This window comes from Aythya ferina, assembly GCF_964211825.1.
Source record: "Aythya ferina genome assembly, chromosome: 27".
In the NCBI taxonomy this organism is placed as follows: domain Eukaryota; kingdom Metazoa; phylum Chordata; class Aves; order Anseriformes; family Anatidae; genus Aythya; species Aythya ferina.
Window position 1 is genome coordinate 1,625,537 of NC_140310.1, and position 22,120 is coordinate 1,647,656.

General features: G+C 44.1%; 1 protein-coding gene across 5 annotated transcripts in view; it reads left to right on the forward strand.

Annotated features, from left to right (window-relative positions):
* Positions 1 to 8,691: 8,691 nt before the first annotated feature.
* The window catches only part of LOC311424328 (tetraspanin-15-like), a 53,951-nt gene continuing 40,522 nt past the window's right edge, over positions 8,692 to 22,120 (forward strand). For 4 of the 5 annotated variants that reach the window (XM_084499375.1, XM_084499372.1, XM_084499374.1 and 1 more), the window contains exons 1-2: positions 8,692 to 10,367; positions 18,280 to 18,465. In XM_084499375.1, coding sequence (XP_084355501.1) covers positions 10,281 to 10,367; positions 18,280 to 18,465 — 273 coding nt within the window. In that variant the 5' untranslated portion in view covers positions 8,692 to 10,280. The remainder of the gene's footprint in view (positions 10,368 to 18,279; positions 18,466 to 22,120) is intronic. The other variant, XM_084499376.1, reaches the window with a different exon arrangement.

Sequence of the window (22,120 nt, forward strand, 5' to 3'; positions counted from 1 at the left end):
CTTTTCCTTCCCATTAATCATATTTGTTTCTGGTTGCTTCAGATGCTCCTCTAAGGTACACTAAAGGATCTAGTGTTGGCTTAAAAGCGTAGAAAGACTTTGTACTGCGAGGTGATTTTTTTTTTTCCCTTAACGAACATATTGTGATGGCATGGAGTATAAAAGCTTTTGAATTCCACATAAAATGCATAATTTTGGGTGAGAATTGTTGGTGATGAGTTGATTTCAGGCATTGTGTGTTTCAGCTTTTGCTCTAGAGCTCTATAAGGTTTGATATATAGTTCAGCTCTGTTTTTTTTAATTATTATTTTTGTTTGTTTGTTTTTGTTGTTGTTGTTGTTTGTTGTTGTGTTTTTTTTTTTTTTTCTTACTGTCCATCATTGCAGATGAGTTATCATCATCATATCCAAGGCATGAGACTCAGCTCCAGAAGGTGGATAAGACGCAAGAAGCCTGTATCAGAGTGGCATTTCTGCTTCAGGTTTGAAGGAGTAGAAATGGCTAAGCCTAGGAGACTTCTGGTGTGAGAGAGTGATAAAGCTGAGCTGCGCATACAAGAGCATAAAGGAATTTGTTCTGTAGTTACAGCCTGAAAGGCTATGCATCATATCCATGAAACTATAGGGTCTCAAGGAAACAACATGAGGAAAAGACAACCCTGAAACCCTAGGTGAGTAGAAGACCACTGAATGGGCAAATCACAGGGATCTGCTCAACCCAGCCTCCTGTTCTGGCATGTGTTTTTCAAGAGGGAGAAAGCCAGTTTCCATGTTCTTCTTCAAGATCATCAGCAAGAAAGTGCAAGGATGATTGGGCATGCAGAGTACTAATTTTTTATTATTATTATTTAATTTTTTTTACTCCTCTAGATGCTTCCTCTCCTTATATTATATCCTCCACCATTGTTAGTGGCTTTGGGAAGGAAGTCCTTGTTGCTGGCGATGGGCACTAACACCAACACTAACACCAAACTACCTAGACTCTGACGTACCCAGGAGGGTACTGTTCAGGTTCCTATTTTCTTGAAGGCGTGCGAATGAGATCAGGATAGTACAGCTGGACTGGGGAATGCTTATTTTATTGTCAGGGCTCTAATCTGGGCTTGCGTGATTGGGGGAAAAAAAACAAAAAACAAAACAACAACAAAAAAAAAAACAAACAGAAGCCACTCTGGAGATAACATCTGCAAATTGAAAGCTTTCATTGTGTTAGAGGCTTTGGTTTTCTCTATTGCTATAGGAATGGAGTGTGTTGGCCCAGAGTTGCACATTGATGTTGGTGGGAAGGAGTCTGGGAAGAATTTGTGCCTCTGCTACACGCAGCTGAGTAAGAGAGGCAGTCATGAGTTTGTGATTTGCTGTCAGTTAATTAGTGAAGCATTTTAATGAAGAGAGAGAACTGCAGTGACTTAATCACAGAATCACACAGAATCATCTAGGTTGGAAGAGACCTCCAAGATTATCTAGTCCAACCTCTGAGCTAACACTAACAAGTCCTCCACTAAACCATATCACTAAGCTCTACATCTAAACGTCTTTTAAAGACCTCCAGGGATGGTTACTCAACCACTTCCCTGGGCAGCCCATTCCAATGCCTAACAATCCCTTCAGTAAAGAAGTTCTTCCTAATATCCAACCTAAATCTCCCCTGGCACAATTTTAGCCCATTCCTCCTCGTCCTGTCACCAGGCGCATGGGAGAATAGACCAATCCCCACCTCGCTACAGCCTCCTTTAATGTACCTATAGAGAGCAATAAGGTTGCCCCTGAGCCTCCTCTTCACCAGGCTGAACAATCCCAGCTCCCTCAGCCGCTCCTCGTAAGACTTGTTCTCCAGACCTCTCACCAGCTTCGTTGCTCTTCTCTGGACTCTCTCAAGCACCTCAATGTCCTTCTTGTAGCGAGTGGCCCAAAACTGAACACAATACTTGAGGTGCGACCTCACCAGAGCTGAGCACAGGGGGACAATCACTTCCCTAGCTCTGCCGGCCACACTGCTTCTTATACAAGCCAGGATGCCGTTGGCCTTCTTGGCTACCTGAGCACACTGCTGGCTCATATTCAGCCAACTATCAACCAATACTCCCAGGTCCTTCTCTGCCAGGCAGCTTTCCAACAACTCATCTCCCAGCCTTTCCAGATCCTCCTGCAGAGCCTTCCTACCCTCGAGCAGATCAACACATGCACCTAACTTGGTGTCATCTGCAAACTTACTGAGGGTGCACTCAATCCCCTCATCCAGATCATCGATAAAGATATTAAAGAGGACTGGTCCCAGTACTGAGTCCTGGGTGATGCCACTAGTGACTGGCCTCCAGCTAGATTTGACTCCATTCACCACAACATTTTGGGCCCACCTATCCAGCCAGTTTTGAACCCAACGAAGCATACGCCAGTCCAAGCCATGAACAGCCAGTTTCTTAAGGAGAATGTTGTGGGGAATGGTGTCAAAAGCCTTACTGAAGTCAAGGTAGACCACATCCACAGCCTTTCCTTCATCCACCCAGCATGTCACTATCATAGAAGGAGATCAGGTTCGTCAGGCAGGACCTGCCTTTCATAAACCCATGCTGACTGGGCCTGATCACCTGGTTGCCCTGCAAGTGCCGCATGATGACATTCAAGATAACCTGCTCCATGAGCTTCCCTGGCACTGAGGTCAAACTAAGAGGCCTATAGTTCCCCAGGTCTTCCATCTGGCCCTTCTTGTAGATGGGCGTCATGTTTGCTAGCCACCAGTCGACTGGGACCTCCCCCAATACCCAGGACTGCCAATAAATGATGGAAAGTGGCTTGTACAGCTCCTCCACCAGTTCTCTCATTACCCGCGGGTGGATCCCCGCCGGCACCATCGACTTGCATATATCTAAGTGCTGTAGCAGGTCGTCAACCTGGTGGAATGCTTTGGAGCTGAGTCTTTTCAGACTGTGCAGACAGCACACAGAGAACATCTTTTGCATAGAAAATAGGAAAAAAAAAAAAAAAACACCTCTTTTCCTGTGGTTTATGAAATAATAAAACATCTTAAAAAAAAAATCAAAGCTGCCAGGTATGAGCTACAAATTCACCTTCGTTTTGCAATTATAGCTTCTATGTTTTCAAACACTGTTTTTTTCTTCTTAATTTTGTTTATTTATATATAGTTATATATATTTGGTACTATAAGTCTGGCTTGGCTGTCTCTGTACTCTGGAACATAACATTGTGGTTGTTTTACCTTGCAAGGTAGCTGAACTCCTCCACAACCACTATCTCACTCCCCTTCCTCAGAAGAGGAAGGGAAGAAGAAAAGGAGAGAAAGAACTCACGGGTTGAGAGAAAGATAAATTAATTAAAGGAAAATAATTACTAAGGAAAAAATAATATTAATTAAACATTTTAACTAAAGGGAAAAAATTGAAAGGGGAAAAGAGGAAAAAAAGCAACAATCAAAAGCTGCGTGGAAGTGCAGAGGAAAGAAGTTACTCTCTACTTCCCACAAACATGCAATGCTTGACCACGTCCTTGAAGTAGGGCCTCAACGCATGTAGCCGTTGTTCTGGAGGACAGACGTTTTCACAACGAGAGCCCACCCCTCCCCTCTTCTTCCTTTTTGCACCTTTTATTGCTGAGTGTGACATCAGATGGTATGGAATATCCCTTTGGTTGGTTTAGGTCAGCTGCCCTGGTGATGTTCCTTCCTTGCTTTTCGCCTACCCCTAGCCTGCTGGCTCTCAGGGGGGTTAGAGGGAGTCCTGATGCTGTGCCAGTATTGCTCAGCAGTAGACACCACACTTGTGTTGTCACACTGTTTTAGCTACAAGCGCAGAGCACAGCACTGTCTGGGCTGTTGCAGGGAAAGTTAACTCCATCCCAGCCAGACCCAGTATAACCTCCACCTCTTATTCCATAACATTTGTGTCACTCTCAGGTCCAATGTACTTTAGCATATAAGTATTCTCATCACCATTGTTCCTTGCCCTTTAACAGATTGATAGGTAGGTACATCTTTTCATTCTATAGGTCTTTCTCAAAATCATTCATAAGAACTGGTGATGATTTAGTCTTTATCTGCCAGAGCAGTCACTTAGGGCAGGCAGAGTTGGATTTCTTGGATTTCTGGATGCCAGCACCAGCTTAGCTCGAGTTGTTGATGCACTTGCCTGGTTCCTTGCAAAGCTGACCTGTCGTTGATCCTGCAGTGTCTTCCTACTACGTATAACTTAGATTACAGATTAGTTTTCTCCCAAGGTTAAATCTCCTCGAGGCACGCACCTGATATCCCCATTCTTTTGCATTACCCACCAGGTATACCCCGGTCCTTGGGGGAAGACCATCCCACAAGTGGGTTTGCCTTTTCCCGAGGCAGAAGCAACCCACACTGCCTTCCCCATCCACTTCCCTACGTACACTACAGGGACTTTAGCTCCTCTCACCATGTGTAGGGGTTTTGTTTCAGCAGGACTAGCATGGTTGTCAGACCCTTTGTTGTTAACTAGCCAAGTAGATCTGGTAGATTTATGTCCCATTGTTTCCATGTCCCAGCACCCAATGCTTGTAACATGGCCTTTAACAGTCCATTGTACCTCTCAGCCTTCCCAGAGGCTTGTGGGTGGTAAGGGATGTGATACACCCACTCAGTGCCATGCCTCTTGGCCCAGAAAGTGATAAGATTGTTTCAGAAATGCTGTGCCAGTATTGCTCAGCAGTAGACACCACTTGTGTTATACCAGCGCTGTTCTAGCTACACATGCAGAGCACAGCACTGTCTGGGCTGTTGCAGGGAAAGTTAACTGCATCCCAGCCAGACCCAGTACAACTAGCCCCTAATTATAAGCAATATTTTGACGAAGCAGTATCTGTCAGATGTTCCATCATGTATGTTTTTTTGTTGGTTTTTAACCTGAGCTCTGTGCATCTGCACCTACCCACTCAGCTCCAGCACTGGTGCAATGATTCTCAGCAGAGCAAGTTGCCAGGGGGGGAACACACCAAAATGTCTAAAAAGTAAGAGAAAAGAGGAAAAAAAAAAAAAGGACCCAGTGAATGGTGCCTGTAGGAGATATAAGGAAGAAAGCAGAAACTTGTGGCACATACAAGCCTTGAAAATACAGAGAAAAAAGGGGATGCTCTCCTGCCTTCCCTAATAAAGTTGTAGGGCTTCAGGCTGTTGAGGCTGGAAGCATCAGTTGTTTCCTGAGGGGATAATGCAGATTTATGGAGGACTGCTCCATCCTGTGCAATTAGAAGTGATGCTCTGCAGACCAGTGCTAACCGAGGAGGATGCTTGAGTAAAACTGAGCCATAGGAGCTAGAAATGCCTCTGCTCCGCATCGCTTTTGCCACTGGCATGGGCACAGTGTCTGCAGTGTGATGCTGATCCTGGCACCCCCAAGACCCGCGCTTTACCCTTCTCTTGTAATCAGAGTGTTTTACAAATCAGAAAATTGCACATTAATGCTTCAGTTTTATTCCTGCTCTTTATCATGCAACATTGCTTGCTTATTATCTTAATCCCTCAAAGCTATTTCTCTTCCCCCCCATGGTTCACTTTATTCTTTATAGCTGCTGCACTCATTATTGTATTGAGCCAGCTGTGCCATGATTTGCAGAGTCAAAATGTTTCCACTTTAATCACTGCCTGCCTGGGAAAATACAGGCTAAGTCATCACTTCAGTAATACTATTGCACCATGGAAGGTCTTTTCATTTGTTGATGTGTTTATTAAACAGGTTGGTGCTTTCATCTGCTGCAGGAGGGTGTAGTGAAGCCAAGGCAACAATTCAGGATGGGGAAGGGCACTGTGTAATATGGGAGCTTGTGGTTAAATGTAGTTTAGGTTTGAAGAATGCAACACACAGTGTTTCATTTAGAAATATGCAGCTTGGTGTATTCATTGCCTAATTGAAAAAAAGGAAAGGGAAAGGGAAAGAAGGGAAAGGGAAAGGGAAAGGGAAAGGGAAAGGGAAAGGGAAAGGGAAAGGGAAAGGGAAAGGGAAAGGGAAAGGGAAAGGGAAAGGGAAAGGGAAAGGGAAAGGGAAAGGGAAAGGGAAAGGGAAAGGGAAAGGGAAAGGGAAAGGGAAAGGGAAAGGGAAGGAAAAAACCTGCATATGACTCAAGAGCATGGAGCATGGGGCATTAAAAGGTCAAATAAAGCATTAGCCAAATGCCACTGGTTTAGAAATGCAACATCAAAGTTTGCAAATGGGGTTAAGATCAGCACAAATATTAGTGAATAAAATCACAGGGACAAGTTAAAGTTTCTTTCTGCAGCTCTGGGATAACAGGGAGCAAAATCAAACTCTGAATCAGCAAATGGGGTTTTAGTAGGGTTTGGCAGCTGGGAAAAGAGGAGGTAGCTTGCAGTTTAAGCCTGTTATGCTGTTTGGCTTCAAACATTCTCCCTTGCAGGATGAATCTCTAAATGCTGCAGGGCGTCCAACAACTTTTTTTCCTGCCTCTTGCTCCTTTTTGCAAAGCTCTTCACTGTGAATAACTTGCCCATGATTTGTCCCTTCCTTTGGAGCTTGTAGCAAAACTTTCCTTCACCCATGGTTTAGACAAGATGAAAACCCATCTGCGAAGCAGCAAAGCTGTAATGAGGGTACTGGGAACCTTCCCATCTTCCCAGGCAGTAGCTGAAGAGAGGTGCTGGGAGTAACAGTAATTCAAAACTCATTCCGTTTTTGACACTTTTTTTTTTTTTTTCGATAATTTGGTTGCAATTTGTCTTCAATTAGGTGTCACTGTGAGATGTGAAATAGCTGCAAGTGCATCCACACAGTCAGCAAGGGGATCAATACTCTGCATCATTTGCTTTGTGCTTCTTCCTCACAGTTCAGTGTGTCTGGCTTGCAAAAGAAGTGCAAGTAAGAGCAGTAGCAGCATCACTTTTCATGCAATTAAATGGTAATCTGGTTGGGAGGAACCATAATTTAGGTGCTGTTGTGGCTGTCTGATGAAGGATTGGGAGAGACTGTTGTAACTGCTGCTTCCCCAGCTCAGACAGAGCAGGACAGATCCCATCAGTGCACCAGTCCTGTGTGCAAAGACGTGACTTTGCCTGGGCTGAAGCGCTAAACTTTAAATTAGCACTTTCCAACTCCAACTTGGCTGTAAGGAATTGCAATAGGATCAATTGCAATACTCACTAATTTATTCAATAGGTGCAATTAAGGCAGTGAACCCAGTCATTGAATCAGCAAATGCTGACTGCCTGCTCCTTTACCACCTCTAGTGGTAAGCCAGTTGTTCCCATACCACTTAAATATTGGGGATACTAAGGAGGATTTTGGTTGACCCTGTCCCATATGCAGCTAACAAAACCCAAGAGCTGCAGCTGAAAGCAGTGCACAGCACCTCTGCTTCCATCTGGCAGCTCAGAAAAATCACTGCAGAGCTCTAAAAGGCCATGCATCTAATCGTTGACCCCCAGATCCATAACAAAAGCTCCCAAAGACCCTTTTCCCAAGTTCTGTCTACTTGCACAGGGCTCGCCTTGCACCTAGCAGAGCCACAAGCAGACAGGTCAAACAGGTCCCCTCCTTGCCCCAAGAGCACCAAAAATCCTGCGTAAGGACCTCTCTGTACTTCTAGGCTGAAGCTGGAGAAAAAACTTATGGTAAAGGTAAAGCTGGTAATGTTGGAGGAGGTAGCCACATGCCTAGGCTTGTCAAACTAATCATGCCAATGATTTGTGATTTGATATGCTTGGGAACCCCACTCAAGGGAAGAAGCAGCATCTTTATTTAAGTTTATTGTTATGCCAGCTGCATGCAGACCACTGTGGAGAGAGCACATCAGTAGCACAAGATGGTCCCTCAGAAGGTTTAGCACATTTTCCTGCAGACTCAGTTTTGGCTTTGCAGAACTATTACAGGAAACTTTCTGCCTGTAAAGCCTGGGGTAATATGTGGGGTGGATGGGAAATCCCCATCCCTGGGTGTTGGAGGGGGACGGGGTTCTGTTGGTGGAAAATCTCCCCCCAGTAGCAGCATTGCCTCCTCAAATGACTGCAAAACCCCAAATTTTGACTGCTGATTGACATCCAGCAGTTTCTGTAGTCCTTGCTAGTCCTGAGTGTTAAATGCCAGCTGAGGCATTTCTTCCTGCAGTTAATGATTGCCTGGGCTTGATGCTACCAGGAATGGTACCACGTTAATGATTAAAAGCCGTTAAAAGCTAGCTTGTTCCACATGTGTGAAGCCTCTCTGGGTCCTTTACCTGGCTCCAGTAGCATGTGCTAGTGTTGTCCCAAAACTGGATTCTTCACCAGTGTGCAAAGAGACAGTCAACACACAGAGCTGAGATACTTATTTCATGTCTGTGCAAAGATGAGTGTTAGTAGTAATTTCATAAAGCTAGCACACTGATTGTCCCAATCGCAGTTTTTTATGCTAGTCTATTTCCTTATTATCAGTTAATTATTACAGTTGGTGAACAGAAGTTCCTATATTTCTAATTAGCATTTTAACATGAAATGCTACATACAGTAGCATTTTTAATCTACTATGCATATGCTGTAAGGGGTGGTTTTCAGTGAGGAGTAATATTTTTATGAGGAGGAGACTTCCTCTTCAGGAGGTGTGGTTTTCACGTAATGAGCTGAGTTCATCTTAGGGATGCAGTCTAGCTAGCTTGGGTATCTTTATGTCATATAGCCAAGTGTGGATTCCTGGTGTCTAGTCCTAAGTTTGTCTGTCTTTTTTTTTTTTTTTTTTTTTTTTTTGTACAAGATCTTACTGTCCTTTCTTGGTGACTCACCCTGTGATCGTATTTTATTTTATTTGTTAGTCTTTCATCACTAGTATCTCCAGAGGTGAAAAATATTCAGGAATAAAACTCAGTGACCCCAAATTGCTTCCTCTATAGATGGGCTCCTTTCCTGTCCCCTTTCCCTGCTCCCTCTGTACCCTGAGAACATTACACATAAGCGACCTTAAATAAAATTACAAGTCTTGCATAAATGCGGACTTTAGAATTATTCAGCTCAATGTTAAGCTTTCTAAAAGCTCTGCCTGCATCTCCATTGTGTCCAGCACAGCTTGTGCATTATCTATCCATTATGGTAATGTTAGTAATAAATAAATGTATGATTTAAGGTTGGTTTCTATCTCCTCATCTCTGAGTGCTCTACAGATGCAAGTGGCAAAGCATCTGTATGCATTTGTGCAGCCAGAAGAGTGCTTATTTCTTATTGTCTATCTTTTACAGAAAAGAAAGCATGGTATAAATTTTATTCAGTCAAAGGAAAAAGAAAAAAAAAAAAGTTAAATTTAAAGATCTCTGTACATCTGATTAAGGGTGTTCAGCTTGCAAGGGAAAATGCTGTTCAAGGAGTGTGGAGAGGGTCTTGACACTGCTTTTGCAGGTGTGCAAATGATTTTATTTTATTTTTTCAAGGAGAAAAAAAAAAACTTTCTGAGGCACATGAGACTTCCTCAGAGCCCAAGGTCTGAGTAATAGTGAAAATCTACACTGTATAAGGAAATCTCTCCTTTCTGGAGTGCATCAGACAGAAAATTCTCCATAAACATTGTCATATAGAAGTAATCAGAGAGTTTTATCACTTTTCCCATCCATGCTGCACAAATCTGATTTTTAGAAAGAGTTATATGACATAATTTGCCACTTGTGGAATATGGGTGGTTATTTACCTGGCTGACGGGTAAATGATGCTGGGAACAAGTCTACAACGTGCTTGTAGCATTCTGTCCTGATTTATTGTACCAGAGGTTTCAGATTTGCCTGTGATTCAGTGGGGATGAGAGTCACCCTGAAACTACTCATAAATTCTAGGATAAAGCCAAGTTTTCTCAAAAATCGTTCTCTTGAATGTCACTCTTAATTAAGTGCATCTCCTGAAATGACTCCTGCTCAGCCTTTCACTGGGTGTTGGAGTTTCTCACTGCAGGGTTGCACTGGGCTCTTCCAGCACTCTGGGAAGGACAGGAAGCCCTGATTGCAACACATTTGCTGTAAAAAAATTTCTACAGACCTACTCAGACACCGATTTTTGGAACACGTCTTGAAGTAAACCTGCTTGAACAGAGGTTTGCTGTCGATCTCAGCAAGAAAGCCAAACAGCAAAGGCAGTAAAGGGTTAACGCCAGCTGCTCATGCTTCTGCCTTCCCTCTTTCACGCTGGGTTCCTGCCAGGCGGAAGCAGTTCAAGTTGAAGGCTGGCTGCGCACAGAGCGGTGCGGTGCATGTCCGCGCTCCTCGGGCGGTGGTGGAGGGCAGCCGGGGCAGGGAGGGACTGGCAAGCAGCGAGCAACTCCCCCCCCAGCCGGAGCTGCAGGGATGGCACAAGCTTCCGAGTGCCGAAACTCCCTCCTCTATTACTACAGCGTCAAATTTGCTCTGTCCACCTATGCTACCCTCTTTTCGGTAGGTGCTCGGGTTTACTTTGCTGTCTTACTGGCATGGGCCCCACGGTGCTAGTCCCATGGGTTTGATACGACTTTCCAGTGTCAAAATTTCCTCTTTCAAGGTATCAAATCCCTGTGGTAAAATCAGGTGCCATGGGTGTTGCAAAGTCTCTTGTGCCCTGAACTATCTGGGTCTAAAAAGGGCAATGCTGGGTGAAACTGCAGGTTTTGATGGATTTAAGACCATCATCTTCAGACTGTCCATCCCCAGAGCTGCTCCTGCAACTCCTCTATGGCAGAAAGCTGAGTTTCAAGACATGTGGATCACAAACGTGGAAATTTAATGGAAATGTAACATTTTTATGGTGCAAGAAGTTATTGGACAACAGCATTGCCCATCTCAGCTGTTACCTTTATGTGGTTTGATAAGGATGAGGCTGAAGCTGAGCATAGAAGCAGCCAGCAATGCCTATTAGCATGGATGTGGCATTTGTGGGTATTTGGCCAGGCTTATTCATTTTTAGAGGAAAAAATGAAGCTTGTTTTTAAGCAGTTTTGAATCAGATATGATTAGGGTGAAGCCTCCCTGGCACCTGGGAGGGTGCAAGCACGTGTCTGGGCCAGGGAAGCTGGCAGGAAATTCCTCTTTCATTAGGGACAGTGCATCCACAGTTAACAGATTAGATGTGAACTTAGCACCTTCCCTGGGTTAATCTTGCATAATGCAGTCCACAATATTTACAGATATTTCCTCCTGAAGTCTAATCATATTTGCCCCATGCACTGTTGCAGGCTGGGTGTGTATAGTGGTATGCATATTTAATTTGTACAATTGATTGCACAAGTATCTGTTGTGTTCCCAGGCAGGCAGAACAGAAAACAGGGTTGCAAGCAAAGTTTGAAAATGCTTTTTTCCTATTTTATTTTGTTTTGTATTTTATTTCATTTCTTTTTATTATTATCAATGAGCTGCTTGGAGAGCAACGCTCATCCTTGCTAGCTGGGGATGGTGAAGTGTGTCATCTCACCACACCAAAACAAACTTGTGTCTGCCTCAGGGCATGAATGAGAACAAGAAAAAAAAAAAAAAAAAAAAGGCTTTTCTTTTCCAGAGTATCTCCTCAGATTCCTGTGTGGCCTTTGGGGCTGGAAGGCTCCTGATGGGAAAAGAGATGTCAAGTATATCTTGAGGGCATCCAGAACCCCTGTGGGACTCCTGCTGCACTCAGTGAGAGTCAGAAACCTGAAATTTATAAAGCTTTTGTGCCTCTGGCTTGAGTGAAGCTGCCTGGAGTTTTTTGTAAGAGACAGTGCAATATTTTTGCTTGCAAAATTAATCTGTGGGAAAACCTGTTACCATGGTTTTGTTTTCTCTAAAACTCCGAGTTTTGCTCAGTTTGTGGTTTCCTAAAAATGCCTTTAAGCCACATGGGGATGAGGGAAGAGGTGCAATTTTTTTTTCTTTCAGTCACTTTGAACCTAGGTCTTGGCTGCACTTTGCAAATGCAGATTAATGAGGGGATGCATGAGCACAGTCATGATGCCAGATGCTGATGGATTGCTGAGTGTGTTGTGGGACAGGCATTTTGCAGAGCTCAGGATGGAGGAGCACACTACTTACTGTGTGCTTATCCATGAGCAAGCAGAAACTTCATAATTCCCTGGTGACTGGCAAAAAAGGCTATTTTGTTTGGCTCTGACCCAGCCTGGCTTCAACCTAGAGGGATGTATTTGCTCATTATTGGTCTTGGGGTGGTCCTTGTATATGCGTGTTGAACACTGAGTCCATATGGATTGCATGGCTCTGGCGTCCTTTTCACTCCCCTGACCTACTTCTGGCCTCATTTGCACATGTCACCTTTGTATTAATTCAGTGGCTCTCCTGGACTGCTCAGTCTCACTAACCAGATGTGACTGGAGCCAGGCTTCACTGCGGCCATATGCACTTGATAATAATTATTGTACAGAAACTTCTTGCTTGCACTGAGTGAAGGCCTTGAAAATGTAGCCCCCATGGGGGGGGGGGGGGGGGAAGTGGAAAAGATGTGATTCACTGGGAAGGATTGAAGAGGTTCGGGGTGAGATGCATCACAGCTTCCTAGTATTGGGTGTCCCAGCCCGCAGCAAATTGGTTGAATAGAGAGAATAACACCACTGGATCCTTTCCAGCACTTTCCTGTAATGAAAGCAAATATTTATAGGTGGGAAAAACAGTAAAGAAGTGTGGGATAACTCTGATAGTGGTTCTAAACCACACATGGAGCAAATTGCCCAGAGGTTTGAGCACCACAGATTGGACCAGCAGTTTATTGCCGCTTACCACAAGTCACAGCTGACATCACTGTAGCCCATTACATTTTCTTTCTTGAAGGTCTCATCATCTCCCAAACTGCTGGAGATCTGGTCTGTGCCTCCAGAAAATAAAAATGAAACAACAACAACAACAACAAAAAATCTGCTATCATGCAGATAGCTATGACTTTTATTTTTTGTGTGGTGCCTCTGCTGTGCATTGGATGTTCATGTTTACAGGGCAAGAAACATAAGGTGTGCGACAGCCAGCATGTCACAGCTCTCCTTGCTGGTTTTATCCAGGCACATTTAATACAATTTATCATCCTTTTTGCTTGTTGGAGCAGTTCAGTTTGTGACCTGACTTAGAAAAGGAAAATTGCTTGGTGCCAAAGGCTTGTTTTCAAACTCATTTGTCCCCTACACTGAGATTGCTGGAATAATCCAACAGCACAGGAAGTTTTGCATTTAACATTTCCGTTATGGTAAAATCTTCTGTTTCATGAGTAACTTTCCCACATTTTGCAAGGAAAATGTTGTAAAGGATTCAGCTGAGTGTAAATCGATTTGTTTAAATAAATGTTTTTTTCATATTATTACTTTTTCCATACATTTAAAAACTGCTATTTTAATTGGCCATCATAAAAGCATATTTTTTACAATCCTACATACTATCAGTGGTTAGGTATTATATGACGTAGTTAACCACAGTATTATTAATCCCATGATTCTATCCTTTAATGATTAAAAGTACTCAGTATTTTCTTTATCATGTTTTCTCACCTTTACATTACAGCAAAACATTTTGACTTTTCAAAGAGGAAAATAAGTGCCCTGTCTGCTAATTTGAAGGCTGACAGGTCTTCAAAAACTGGAAAAATTGATTTTATTGTGAGCCAGGTACATGAAGAACAAGATTTGGAGTTTTACGTCTGGTCAGCTGAATGGAGAGCAAAATGATGCTCTATTCCCTCCTCTCCTCTATGGACCAGGACCCATAATCTGTCCACCTGGGTCTGCATGGGCTTGAAGCCACCATCGTCATGACTTTTTCGTGTTCCCAAATAAGGAGAAATTACTGCCTGGCATTATCATTGACTCATTAAATTAATGCTGCCTGCCCTGGAATGAGCCATGTCTGCTGCTTGGCCCTTGGCAGGCTTTGAGGTTGCGCTGCTTTGGCCATGTTTACATCCCCTGGGATTTGCGGGACCTGTTTGCTTTGCCTGTGACTGAGAGTGGCTCCCATTACACTCAGGTCTTTTGACTCTTGGAAAAGGAGAATGTGGCACCTCTTAGGTAGTAATGAGATTTTTAGGAGAGAGTAGGACCATGTGTGTCTCTGGTTAGCATTGGTTAGCTGCCTCTTTGCAAAAGCCGAGTCATACGAGGATGTAGAAGCAACACCAAGAACCAGAGAATCCATTGCTCAGAGACAGCTTTGCAAACTCCCTGTAACACCTGTGGGTTAGCTGCAAGGTCATGCCTCCCATTTGGCATTCCTGAACACTGCCGGCATAATCAGAGCTGTGTTTTACCTTGTCTGTGCATTAATGTCCTTTCGTCACATTTCTTGGCATTAGTGACCTCCAAGGGCTCTAAATAACCCCTCAATCAGTGAGATTTTTGCCAAACTCCCCGTAGTTTTGCTCCCTCTCAGGACCCCACAGCCCTCAGCTCCTTTCTTTGCTATTGGAGCACTGTCTTTCCCTGCAGTGATGATTTGATCGCATGGTTAGTATATAGAAATGGGATAATCGTCCTATCATTACAGAGCAAGTGCAGATTTGCTTTTTGTCTTGGATGCATTGCAGAGCACTTGTAATTACCAGCTGCTGACTATCCTGGTGTTTGTGCTGCATTAAGGTGATCATTGGGCAGTTGATAATTTAACTACAGAGGATTTACCGGCAGGCTTCATTATGTGCCTTACCATGCCACAGAGTGTGGGTAGTAGACAGTGGTAGTGACACTAGAAATCAAAAATGCCTGCTTTGACAGAATTTGTATGGCAATAACATCCCATCTCCCCTTCTCCCCCTCTCAGACAAGCCCAGTGAGATTTCCTTTGCAATATCCCTTTGGTGGGAGACATACCGATACATCCATTCCCTTCCTTGGGGTGTGTGTTGCTCTGTGAGATTCTTTCTTGTGCTTGAAGGTGCTTTGAGTGGCAGCAATTCACTTTTTTTTTTTTAATTTTAGGGTGCTTTTTAGCAGGCAGAGTGTGGAGATGGTCCAGCCTACAGTGATAACCCTAAGCCAAGTAGTCTGCGAAGTGCTGGGTGACTTCTTAAACTAGGAGTTGAGCAGAGATAGCTAAAAAAATCAAGAAGATCAAGACAGTATTTGCCAACTTTGCTTCTTCAAATTTGCTTGTTAGTCCTGGGGAAGGGAAGAGTTTGAGGTGCACAGCACCGTCCATGCACTCAGAGCAGGGTCTGGGGCTGCATGCAGTGATGCTGGGAGGAAGGACCAGCACAGCCTCCTGCATGCCACGTGCTTTAAATGTTTTGAGGATGATTTCAGCCCAAGAAAAGCTATTTTTAAGCACTGCATCCTGAAAACCCTCCTTGGTTTTGCTCCCTTGGTAGCAGGTGAAGCCCAGCCTGTGCAAGATGTTTCATTAGCCAGAGTCTCCAGCCCTCAGCCTCACTTCCAGATTTCCGTCATGCATTTCCAAAATCTCTTCCTTCATTCACATCACATATCATTAATTAAAATGGAGAAAGTGTTTCTGATTGTCACGCAGGAGAGACATTGGGGATTATTAGCAGGAGATGCATTTTGTGTGTTAGTATCTACCCCCTACCTTCAAATCCAAATGTATTTGCTGGGTCGCAGTGTAAGAGAGAAACATTAAATCAAGCCTAATCCCAATGCACTGAGCTGATGCTTAAAATAGAGGATAAAGATAAAAGTGTGATTAAAAGGCAGTCATCAGAAATAGGCCTGTGTGTTTAGTTTCAAATCGCTAACATTTTGTAAAATATCACAGGTCTAAGCTTAATTTTTTTGAGAGATTTCAGTTCATCTACAGAAGAGATGTAGCTTGGAAGTGGATAGTGGTGGATGGACATAAACTAGCTAAAATAACTCTCCACAAATAGTGTCCTACCAGAGTAGAGAAGAATATAAATCATCTCCCCAAAGGAGCATACATTGTGTGAGAATTAAGGATTGAATTGTCAGAGCAAATTAGCAGGAAGGCTTTGAGCAAACTCGTTAGGAACAATGTAGCCCCTTAGAAAGGTGAAAGCAATAGAAAAGGAATAAGAAAAGGAGGTTTTATCCTCTTTGGCAGTACAGCATTTTGAACGCGGGCACCTGCAGCCAGCATCTTTCCTGAAGGAGTTTTCCACTGGTATTTGGTGTGGGAAGAACTGCAAAAAGCAGCATGAAAATCACTCAGGATGCTCCTCACTTTCCTCACTAAACTTTCCAGGTTTCAACTCAGTACCAGACATTTGACAAATGGCACCCAACAGCACCAAACGCTTGGAATCACCTTGCTGGCTTTGGATCTGCAGGAGCTGAAAGGATGAAAACAGGCCTTTTTGGAGACTTGTTTTATCCCAGCACCACTTTTTTTCCACTTATGGCCATTCCATTAAAGGAGGTGGTGGTGGGGCGGAAGTTTGTCATAATCCATTGCTACTTTTTATGATGTCTGAGATCTAGTTGCTTTCTATGAGTTTCAGAGCAATTTGGTGCTCAAGGCAGGTGCTATAGTGGAATGAGTAGTTTTGGGGATCATGATATGTAGGGGGGAAACTTGGGGAGGGTGGGCTGGCAGTGTTAATGTCTGCCACCCTCTGGACAGCATGGGGTCTATGAAACCCAGGGCAAGAGCCAGCCCAAGCATCCAAACATATACAAGCAGGAAGGGGAGTGGAAAAGCCTAGTAAAATGAAGGTCAGAACTCTTCAGCTAGGTGTATAATGCTGCCTTTATACATCCAATTCACAGCCAGAAGAGCAGCCTCTTCTCAAGTGCTCTTGAAGAGCAAAGGAGATGCGCTGTGTGCTGACAGCACCATTTGGGATTGGGTTTTAAATGCATTGGAGCTGGAAGTCTTTTGCTTGGCTCGCATAGAATCATAGAATGTCCTGAGCTGACAAATACCTACAAGTATCATCAACTCCTGGCTCCACACAGGACCACAGAAAATTCAACCGTATTTGTAAGACCATTATCCAAACACTTCTTGGACTCCAGCAGGAGTGACCACTTCCCTGTTTCAGTGCCCAACCACCCTCCCAGTGAAGAACCTTTTCGTAATATCCAGCCTGAACCTTCCCTGTCACAGCTCCATGCCATTTCCTTGGGTCCCATCGCTGTCACCAGAGAGCAGGGAGCAGCGCCTGACCCCTGTCCCGCTCCCCTTGAGAGGAAGCTGCAGCCCGCCATGAGGCCTCCCCTCCATCTCCTCTTCTCAGGGCTGAAACAATCAAGTGACCTCAGCCACTTCTCCTACATCTTCTCCACTAGATTTTTCACCATTTTTGTGCATGGTACTTGAGGTGAGGCCTCACCAGCGCAGAGCAGAGTGGGACGGCCACTTCCCTTGAGCAGCTGGCAGTGCTGTGCCTGAAACAGCCCAGGGTACGGTCAGCCCGTTTGGCTGCCAGGGCACACTGCTGGCTCGTGTTCAACTTGCCATCAACCGGATCCCCCGGATCCCTCTCCAGGGGGCTGCTCTCCAGCCTCTCATCCCCCAGTCTGCACATATAGCCAGGATTGCCCCGTCCCAGGTGCAGAATCCAGCACATGCTCTTGTTAAACTTTCTGCAGTTGGTGATTGCCCAGCCCTCCAAACTGTCAAGATCTCTCTGCAAGGCCACTCTGCCCTCAAGGGAGTCAGCAGCTCCTCCTAATTAATATCAGCTGCAAGCTTACTTAGCATGCATTCCAGTCCTGCATCCAGATCATGTATAAAACATTGAAGAGAACTGGCCCCAAAATGGAGCCCTGGGGAACTCCATTAGTACCCATTAGACATCAGCCCAATGTAACCCCATTTACCCTTTGAGCGCAGCCTGTCAGCTAGTTGTACAGCCTTTGTAGCGTGTATTTGTCCAGCTGTACGCTGGACGTTTTGTCCAGAAGGATACTGTAAGAAACAGCATCAAGAGCTTTGCTGAATTCCAAAAAGTTCATATTTACTGGTTTCCCTTGGTCAACTACGTGGGTAACGTTGTTGTAAAAGTTAATTTGGTTAGTTAAACAGGACTTCCCTTGTAAGCCCATGTTGGCGGTGACAAATGACTGTGTTGTCTTTCAGGTGGTTTTCAGTAACTTCCAGAATACTCTTCTCCATAATTTTTCCAGGCACTGAAATGAGCTGACAGGCCTGTAATTACCAGGGCCTTCTTTCTTAGCCTTCTTGGAAACTGGGACATTTGCAAGCTTCTAGTCAACTGGGATCACTCCAGATTCCCAAGGCCACTGAAAAATAACTGAGAGGTGGTGACATCAGCCAGCTCTTCTTGACGAATCCCATCAGACTAATGTGCATCTAGCTGGAGCAGCAATACCCACACAAGTTGTCCCTGGGCCCTCTTCCACCTTCACCTTTCCCTCAAAGGCTCTGCTTTTTCCGATTGGCGCCTGATACCCATCTCATGCTTCCCTTCCAGATCCTTGGCCTCATGATCCTTTGCATAGGGATTTATGCTGAAGTGGAGAGGCAGAAGCACAAAACCTTAGAAGGAATCTTCCTCGCTCCGGCCATTGTCCTGCTTCTGCTGGGCTTCACCATGTTCTGCGTCTCCTTTGTCGGCATGGTGGGGAGCCTCAGGGACAACCGGACACTCCTAAAGACGGTAAGGCTGGTGCCACCACTGGGTTTTCCAGATGATTTCATAAAGGAAATTTAATGTATCCTAATGAGTCACCACCATCACTTACTGGAAGCGTGTGCCCGTTACTGGCTTTAGGTGCAGCTTGGTGTTTTTATCTCTGCCGTGGAGCCAGTGGAGGAGTAACAGGGAGAGGATATATATAAATTGCAGAGCTGACACCCTGTTATCCTCAGATGAATGCTTCCCAGCATCTGCAGGAGGCATTGCTGCCTTCCACCTGGAGTGGCAAGTGAATTATTTTAGGGCTCAGATCCTGTCTCTGGTGGAGGAAAGGCTCTGCTTATGTTTATTTCAGTTGCCATGATGCCAATAGAAAGTAACTTTGTTTCCTTTTCTACTGAAGTATTAGTATAGAGGAAAATGGCCTTTGAAGCCAAACTGAAAGAAATCCAGGACACCACTGCAAAACTGTTCACTCCTAACCTGTTTCCCAAAGGTTGTGTCAGAACAGCAGCATCCAAGCGCCTGTTCTGCCCTTTGCTCTTGGGGTGACATCTCTGTCTCCGGTGGGAAGCATGAGACTGAAGGGGTTTATAAACTTAGTTATAGGCCATTTACGAAGCTCCTCCATCATGCTCAGCCAGGGCTGATATCCGATGACACGCTCAGTGCTAGCTCTGTTGGTACTACAGCTGTAACTGACACTCCCTCAGTGATGAAGTTGCTTTCAGATGAATAATCTGTGCCAGCCCACAGAGCCTTCCTGCTGGCACATGCATGCCTTGCATGCTAATGGTTCACATAACACCTTTTTCTCCTACTAGTTTGAGTTGACTGGTTTATTAAAATCGAACACAGGGTAGTTAGCTAGCTCTCACTTCCACTGGCTTGCAATATTCCTTTAAAAATTGCTCAGCATTTCACACACACAGAATCACACAGAATCATCTAGGCTGGAAGAGACCTCCAAGATTACCTAGACCAACCTCTGAGCTAACACTAACAAGTCCTCCACTAAGCCATATCACTAAGTTCTACATCTAAACATCTTTTAAAGACCTCCAGGGATGGTGACTCCACCACTTCCCTGGGCAGCCCATTTCAATGCCTAACAACCCTTTCAGTAAAGAAGTTCTTCCTAATATCCAACCTAAACCTCCCCTGTCGCCAGGCACATGGGAGAATAGACCAATCCCCACCTCGCTACAGCCTCCTTTAATGTACCTATAGAGAGCAATAAGGTTGCCCCTGAGCCTCCTCTTCACCAGGCTGAACAATCCCAGCACCCTCAGCCGCTCCTCATAAGACTTGTTCTCCAGACCCCTCAGCAGCTTTGTTGCTCTTCTCTGGACTCGCTCGAGCACCTTGATATCTTGTAGTGAGGGGCCCAGATTGAACACAATACTTGAGGTGTGGCCTCGCCAGAGCTGAGCACAGGGGGACAATCACTTCCCTAGCCCTGCCGGCCACACTGCTTCTTATACAAGCCAGGATGCCGTTGGCCTTCTTGTCCACCTGAGCACACTGCTGGCTCATATTCAGCCGACTATCAACCAATACTCCCAGGTCCTTCTCTGCTAGGCAGCTTTCTCACCACTCATTTCCCATCCTGTAGCACTGCTTGGGGTTTTTGTGCCCCAGGTGCAGGACCTGGCACTTGGCCTTGTTGAACTTCATACAGTTGGCTTGCATTTTGAACTAACACAGATTAGAGCCCAGATCAGAAAGACAATATTATCTTTGCTCCTGCATTACTGGATGAAATTATTATTGCTTTCCAATACATCCTGTTCCATGCCACCTGTGATAGGTGGTTGTTTGCATTGCATTTAAGAAGGTGACTAGGATCAAAACTGTGCTCTGTTGAGGTGTGATACCACCTGGTCCATTCGAGAGCTCAGAATAAGCTATCTCCTGACTGTGAGTGCTTGGAAAAGTCTCTAAATGAGAGGTCAGAGAAGTCCTGTCCAGGTGACACTTGTGGTATTTAAATAACCCTGATAGCTCAATAAACAAGCAAACAATCAAACAAACTCTCTGTCAACTGACTTTTTTCTTTCTCTCTGGGTTCTGAGTTATCCCAGTGTGTATTTGCCTCGGCTGAATTATATCTCTAGTATATAACTGCCTTTTTGCTGTCCATAAAAGCAACTTGAAGCTCTGTTTCTTCATGACATAAGCCCAGATGATATTTTTCTGCCAAAACTGAAGTTATGTCACCTGTGGAGAACTTTACACCTTTTTCCTCTGTCTACCTTTAAAGTTATACTGTATTGTGTTCATTCTATCTAGGATTTTGTGTTCATTCTATCTAGGATTTTGATATCCTTTGATCTCCAAAGAAGGATAATCACATCAAATTTTTCATAATATTTTCCTTTCTGTGCTAATACTTAGGATTCGTGGTTAATACTCTTTTTCTTTGGCTGGCTTTGGAAGTGGAAAATTGACACATCAGAGGGTAAGAAATCTCATCCTCATGGCAACCCAGGGCAACAGAAACCCAAGCTGATTAACTGCATTTCACGGGTTGACAGTCAAATCAATTCTGTGATGGGCATAGCTGAGAAAAAGAAATAATCCTGCCTATTTGGATTGTTGTTTTTTTCTCTTCTCCCTGTAGATATAACCAGCTTCATGCCTGCCATGTGGAATAAATAAAACAATACATGTGGAAGTCATCAAGCACAAAAACCCATGCATCCCTTTTTGATAGGTTACAAGAAAGGGGATGCTGGTCTCCTGTGTCAAAATACATTGTATTTTTATTTTTCAGAGGTACTCCAGGCTTCTTGGTCACTTATATTTGGCTGCAGATTGCCACAAATTCATTATCAATTTTCTAGCAGCAGATAGGGGAAGTGATATTTCTAACAATGGATCCAGCCTAATTCGCAGTCTTTGAGCTGAAACACTGTTTCCCCCATGGATATATTCAATTTGATGGGCATCAGCACAAAGAGGAAAACATGGCAGCAGTCTTTCCAAGATGAAGTGCACTTTATCCCAGTAGTCCAAAACAGGTCCCCAGTGAGACTGGGCTGCACTGGAAAGACCATTGTTGCCAGCATGGTTTTATGGCACTGAATTACTTGATGCCTTTATGTGCTTTTACCTTCTCATAGTTACATTGTCTTGAACATCCGTACATGCCATTTTCTGGGAAATCACACTAATAATGATGAGTAAAAAACTTCCCTGAACTTCAAATCAATAATAAAAATTGAATCGTCTCTTCATCTAAAAATATGTCTTGCTAACTTGGAGAGCAGACAGTAAATTCCTCCTATTTAGGAAAAAAATATTTCAGTGCCCTACAAAAGTCCATCAACTAGCACTTGACATTAATAACCAACTTTTACAAAGTATTGTAAGTGTAGGTGTGGGCGTGTACATACTTGTTAAATCCTCATTGATCCCAGTCATTTACTGCTATTGAAAGGATTATCGTTTTTCTCAGCCTCATGGACAAAACTCTACCAATGTTTCTCTTGGGCAAAACAGTTATGAGAGCCATTAAACTTCTAACTTTGATTCTTAATGTATTATTCTAATATCCCCCCTGCAAGATCACTACAGCTGAAATTAGATTTTGGTATTAATCTTTTCTTATCTTGTTCTCTCAAGACATTACCTGTAATTGCCATAAACATGCGCACACCTCTTACCCGTGTGT